The sequence below is a fragment of the Corapipo altera genome, unplaced genomic scaffold (assembly GCF_003945725.1).
Source record: "Corapipo altera isolate COAL_440 unplaced genomic scaffold, ASM394572v1 332, whole genome shotgun sequence".
Lineage (NCBI taxonomy): Eukaryota > Metazoa > Chordata > Aves > Passeriformes > Pipridae > Corapipo > Corapipo altera.
In genome coordinates, this window is record NW_020885051.1 from 47,333 (window position 1) to 53,292 (window position 5,960).

General features: G+C 58.2%; 1 protein-coding gene across 8 annotated transcripts in view; it reads right to left on the reverse strand.

Moving 5' to 3' along the window:
* Nucleotides 1-312: 312 nt before the first annotated feature.
* The window catches only part of ALPL (alkaline phosphatase, biomineralization associated), an 8,682-nt gene continuing 3,034 nt past the window's right edge, over nt 313-5,960 (reverse strand). For all 8 annotated transcript variants that reach the window (XM_027668796.1, XM_027668794.1, XM_027668792.1 and 5 more), the window contains exons 5-12: nt 5,515-5,689; nt 5,253-5,428; nt 3,542-3,685; nt 3,361-3,430; nt 2,278-2,412; nt 1,312-1,503; nt 1,106-1,225; nt 313-994 (exon numbers count right to left, since the gene is read on the reverse strand). In XM_027668796.1, the coding sequence (XP_027524597.1) occupies nt 744-994; nt 1,106-1,225; nt 1,312-1,503; nt 2,278-2,412; nt 3,361-3,430; nt 3,542-3,685; nt 5,253-5,428; nt 5,515-5,689 (1,263 nt within the window). In that variant the 3' untranslated portion in view covers nt 313-743. The remainder of the gene's footprint in view (nt 995-1,105; nt 1,226-1,311; nt 1,504-2,277; nt 2,413-3,360; nt 3,431-3,541; nt 3,686-5,252; nt 5,429-5,514; nt 5,690-5,960) is intronic.

Here is a 5,960-nt window from a genome sequence, read left to right on the forward strand (position 1 = left end):
TGACGTTTCAGTGACGTTCACACACTCCCAGCAGCATTTGCACACCCAGTGCCCCTCTCCCAGCTCAACCCTCGCCCCCCCCAGCACCCTGTGAGCTGCACAAGACCCCTCCCCTCGTGACCCCATCTCCTAATTGCCCCCTAATTACCTCGACCTAATGAAAGGGGCGTGTCCCAGCGTGTCCCACCCACTTTGCTGCCCTTGCCTTCCCCCCTCCCAACCTCCCCAAGATCCCTCCAGGGGCAGCAAATCGCCTCAACCCAAAGGATTTTTAAATCAAAATAAATCACTGAGGACACAACAAAAACCAAGTTTAGGGACAAATTAACCTGTTGAGTTAATTTTTTTTCCCCATCTTGGCGTGGTTTCTGGCTCCCCACACGTGTGACGAGCTGGGCAGCGGGGTCAGTCCTCAGCCAAGGGACATTTGGGAGGCATTTTGGGACCCAGCCCCATCGCGTTCCGCTCAAAGAGGGGGTTTTATCCACCGAGGCTCCAGCTGCCATCCCAAATCCCACAGTGGGTTTGGGACAGGGCAGGGAACGCTGCTAATTATAGGGAAGGAACCGTGTATTTACAGAGGCAGCTCCCAGCACCAAACCGCCGGCGGCTGCTTTTGCTCCGCTGAGTCTCTCTGTTCTCCTTCTCTCCTCTTTCCCGGGCGCTGCTCTCCACAAAAAAAAACATAGAAAGGGGGGATGAATTAAAAATAAATCCCCCCCAGGCGATCTGCAAGAGGCACTTTAGCAGAGGAGGACGAGGAGGGCGAGGAAGGGCAGGAGCAGGGGGGCGGCGGGGCGGGCGCCGGCGTTGCAGTGGCCGCGGTTGGAGCCGATGCAGGCGGCGTAGGCCATGGCGTGGGGGATGTAGTTCTGCTCGTGGACCCCGTGGAGCAGGTGGGCCATGGGCCCCTGGGCGAACACGGCCACGTCCTCGCCGCCGTGGGTCTCCTGCCGCAGCGGCACGGCCGACTGTGCCTGGTAGTCAGCGTGTGCTGGGGGAAAAGTTACAATAATTAAACCAAAAATTAGAACGATTTTAAAAAAAAAAAATATATAGGCAAGCTGGGACAATTTTAAGGGGTTTTGGCCCAAAGCAGACTCACCAAAATCCACAGCAGAGACGTTTTCTCGCTCGCCCGCCACGATTTTGTAGCCGGGGCCGTTGCCGTAGAGGATGGAGGTGAAGGGCTTGCGGTCCACGTCGCTCTGCATGGGGGCCAGACCTGGCGGTGGGGGCACAGTCAGCGGGGTGGGACGTCCCCACGGTGTCCCCGAGGCGTCCCCCAGGCGCCCCCGGCCCCGCGCTCACCGAAGATGGGGTTCCCGCGGGGGGTGTAGCCGCCGAAGGTGAAGACGTGCGAGTGGTCGGCGGTGACGACGCTCAGGGTGTCCTGTGCCGACGTGAGGCGCGTGGACAGGCCGATGGCCCGGTCCAGCTCCACGGCCTCGTGCAGCGCCTGCTTCGCCTTCCCCTCGTGGTGCCCGTGGTCGATGCGGCCGCCTGAGGGACCCGGCACCGCTGGGCATCACCCCCGGAGCGTCCGGCCCCTGGCACGCTCCTCCTCCCAGCTCTGCACCCCCTTACACCTGCTCTTGCACCCCCCCAATGCGTGTTTATCACCCTTTGCACCCCAATCACCCCCTTTATCCCCCCCTTTTTACATTCCCCATCCTCCCCTTTGCACCCCCATTCCCATTTCCCCTCCTTTTTTCTTCCCCTGTCATCCCCATTATCCCCTCTCTTTGCATCCCACGTCACCCCCGTATCCACCTTTCTACATTTCCCCATACCCCCTTTATCCCACCTTCATGCATCCCCCATCACCCCTTTATCCTCCATCCCTGTTCTCCCTCTTTGTTGCACCTCCATCTCCCCATTATCCCCACTTTTGGTATCCCATCACCTCCTTTGCCATCCTGTTGCCCTTTCTATCCCTCACTTTTTACACCTCCTCTTCACTCAATCCTCCCCCTTTTGCACCTCCCCTTTTGCACCCCATCACCCCCTTTATTCCCCCTCTTTGAACCTCTACCACCCCATTTACCCATCCCCCTCTTTTTGCATATCCCCTTTTGCACCCCACATTATCCCCTTTAATCCCCCCTTTTTGCACCCCCATCACCCCCTTATCCTCCTTTTGCACCCCCTTTTGTCCAATCCTTCCCTATTTGCACCCCCTTTTTTGCACCCCTCATAACCCCCTTTTACCCCCCATTTTCTCACCCCCCATCATTCCCTTTTATCCCCCATTTTTGCACCCCCATCACCCCCCACCTTCAACCAGGAGGAAGAAGCCGCGGGGGTTTTTCTGGAGCATCCTGATGGCCACAGCCACCATCTCACTGAGGGAAGGATCCGTCTCGTTGTTCCTGTCCAGCTCGTACACCATGTCCCCGGGCTCGAAGAGGCCTGAGGACAGGGACAGGGACACTGCTGGGGACATCCTTCCCCCACCAAAACAAAAAGGGAGGCCAAATCCTGCTCCTCGTGCTGACTCAAGCCTTTCACACGCCACCGTGGGAGATTAGATAGGAACTGTGGGATAGTCCTGGCCCTTCCTTCCTCCAGCCCGGATGGATCCCACATCCCGGCCGGGCTGGGAGTTGCACCACTGGCAAAAAACCTGCATTCCTAGGAGGCAGATGCATCCCAGGGTGGGGGTAGCAGCCTCCTTGGGGGTGTTACAGCATCTCTTTGGGGCACCAGCATCTTTGGGAGGAATACTGGAATTCCTAGGAAGGGGAGTAGCAGCATCCTTGAGGGTATAACACCATCCCTTGGGGGTACCAGCATCCCCAGGGTGGGGAGCAGGATCCTGGGGGAGCACCAGCATCCCTAGGGTGGGGTCCAGCATCTTTGGGGAGGGGTACCCGGATTCCTGGGAGGTAGAAGTATCCCTAGGAGGGGGAGTAGCAGCATCCTTGGGGGCTTAACACCATCCCTTTGGGGCACCAGCATTCCTAGAGTGGGTATCAGTATCCTTGGGAGGGGGTACAGCATCTTTAGGGGGTACCAACCAGCATTGCCAGGATGCAGAAGCATCCCTGGGGAGGGGGGAAGTAGCAGCATCCTTGAGGGCATAACAGCATCCCTTTGGGGCACCAGCATCCCCAGGAGGGGGAGTACCAGTGTCCCCAGGGAAGTAGCAGCATCTTTAGGGGGATACCAGCATCCCTTGGAGGTACCAGCATCGCTGGGTGTGAGGTCCCAGTATCCCCGGGGTGGGATACCAGCATCCCTTGGAGCCAGCACCATCCTTGGGGGATAACTGGCAGCTCCAGCTGCCCCAGCACAGCCCAGGGGTCCCCCCCAAAGCACCCAGTTGAGGCTGGAGCACCCCTGGGTGCAGGGACTCACCCAGGAGGAAGTCAACACGGCTGAGGTTGAGCGCCAGCAGCTCCCGCCGGTTCCACACGTACTTGGCAACCTGGGGACAGGGGACAGGCACTGTCACCTCCCCAGCACCTCAGCCACCCCCAGGGCTGCTCCCCAGAGCATTCCAGCCCCCAGGAATGGCTCTGTAGGGTCACAGTGTCACCTTGCCGGGGGGTTTGGCCTCCTGCCACGCCTGGACGAGGTTCCTGCGGTCCAGGCGGGTGCCCCGGTGCTTCTCCTCGCGGGGATACTCCACGTCACTGGCGTTTTTGGGGAACATGTATTTCCTCCCTCCGCCCATGATCACCTGCAAAAGCGGGGAGAAAACGTATTTTAAAAATAATTTCTAATTATTTTTAATTTTTGAGGGGTTTAATGGGGGGGGAAGACCCTGAGGAGGCGGAGCGGGATGTCCAGGAAAACCCCGGCGTTGTGGGCGAAAACACCCGAGGAATTTCACCTCGCTCAAAATAACCCTGAATCTCTTCCTATTAATTAAAACCCAGGACAAAAATAACCATTTCCAGCAGGGAGTTTGGCTTTTTGGCTATTTTTTTTTCCCCCTTCTGCGGGAAGGATGCTCCACATCGGGATCCCCACATGAACCCGCCGGGATGGAGCCCCATCCCGTGGCTCTCCCTGTTTGCTTTGGAGCCTGATTTATTTGGCCTCTGTTATTTATAACCCAGCAGAGATTTTATGTTTTTTTTTGTATTTCCCCCCCTTTCTCGGCGTGGAAGGTGAATTATAAAGCTGCAAAACACCAATGCCAAAATTATTAAGGCGAAAAAAAAAAGGGAAAAAAAATTTTTTTCCCCACTATATAATTATTTCCAGCCTGGGACAGAGTTAAAATTATTTTAAAGGGAAAAAAAATAGCAAAAGAGGCTATTAAAGAGCTAAATAACAGGCTGGGATGTTTTGCTTTGGGGCTATTTTGAAGGACAGAAGAGGATTTATTTACGGGGCTGAATTTCTGCATAAATCCACAGCAAGGGGCAGATTTGGGGGGGGAAAGGGAGAGTTTTGGTCCTGGGAAGTATGGGAAGGGCAGGGGTTGCTGGAGGAGGGGATCTGGGGCTCTGATTCTGTATGTGCTTGTGGTCCAAGACCTGTGTCTGATGGGGTTCCTGGTCTCATGTGCACACAACAGTCCTGGTCCCCCACCCATGGGTGGTCCTGGTCCCAGGTTCTGGATGTGTCCCCATGGGTGGTCCTGGTCCAGTATCCACTGGGGATTCTGACTCTGCACCCATGGGTGATCCTGGTCCCACAGCTGCTGGGAGTTCCCAACTCTGCACCCATGGGTGGTCCTGGTCCCACAGATGCTGGGGATCCTGGCTTTGCACCCATGGGTAGTCCTGAATCTGCACCCATGGGTGGTTCCAGTTCAGCATCTTATGTGGATCCCAACTCTGCACCCATTGGTGGTCCTGGCCCCGTATCTACCCACAGTCCTGGCCCTGCACCCATGGGTGGTCTCAGCCTCACATCTGCAGGGGTGGTCCATGCCCTGTACCCACTCACAGTCCTGGCCCTGCATCCCTTGGTGGTTCCAGCCCAACATCTCCCGGGAGTCCCAGCTCTTCAACCAGTGGTGGTTCCAGCCCAACATCTCCAGAGGGTTCCAGCCCTTCAACCAGTGGTGGTTCCAGCCCAACATCTCCTGGGAGTCCCAGCTCTTCAACCAGTGGTGGTTCCAGCCCAACATCTCCTGGGAATCCCAGCCCTTCAACCAGTGGTAGTCTTGGTCCCACAACTCCCCATGGCCCCATTCCCATCCCTGGATGGTTCCAACCCCCACCCCAGGTGGTCCTGGTCCCGTCCCTGCTGGCTCCAGCCCACACTCCCGGTGGCCCCATCCCCATCCCTACCTCGATGTCGGGAATGTTCTCCACCAGCTGCCGGGCAATGTCCTTGCAGCCGCCCTCCAGGGCGTCCGGGGGCATCTCCCCGTCCGAGTACCAGTCGCGGTTGGCAGAGTGGGCGTAGGCGGCGCTGGGCGTCGCGTGGGTCACGCGCGTGGTGGTGACGATCCCCACGGCCTTCCCTGCACCCCGAGCCCAGGGGACGACAGTGAGAACAGCCCCAAAGCTGCCGCTCCCCCTGCCCCCCGAGTGCCCCCCGGCCCCTCACCTGCGTCCTTGGCCCAGCGGAGGATGGAGGTCACCTCCTGGCCCTTGGTGGTGTTGCAGCGGTCGCGGGTGACGCCGGCGCTGACGCCCAGGGTGCCCTCGTTGGCTTTGACACCACACAGGTAGGCAGTGGCCGTGCCAGCGCTGTCGGGCACCTGGGCATTGGTGTTGTAGGTCTGGAGGGGTGGGAGATGGAAAAAACACCACCGTTGTCACCAGCATTGTCACCACCATCATCCCCACCCATCATCATTGTCCCCACCCTGGAGCTCCCCTCCCTGTGCTGTTTTGCCTGGATGGGCCCTCATCCCACCTGTGCCCCCCCTCTTTTGCCCCTAAGCCCCTGTTTTGCCCCTCAGCGTGGTGGCACAGCCCACCCCCCGTGCATTTTGCTACTTTTGGCCTTCTTTCAGCCCGTTTTTTGGCGGGGAGAGCGAAGCCCCTGCC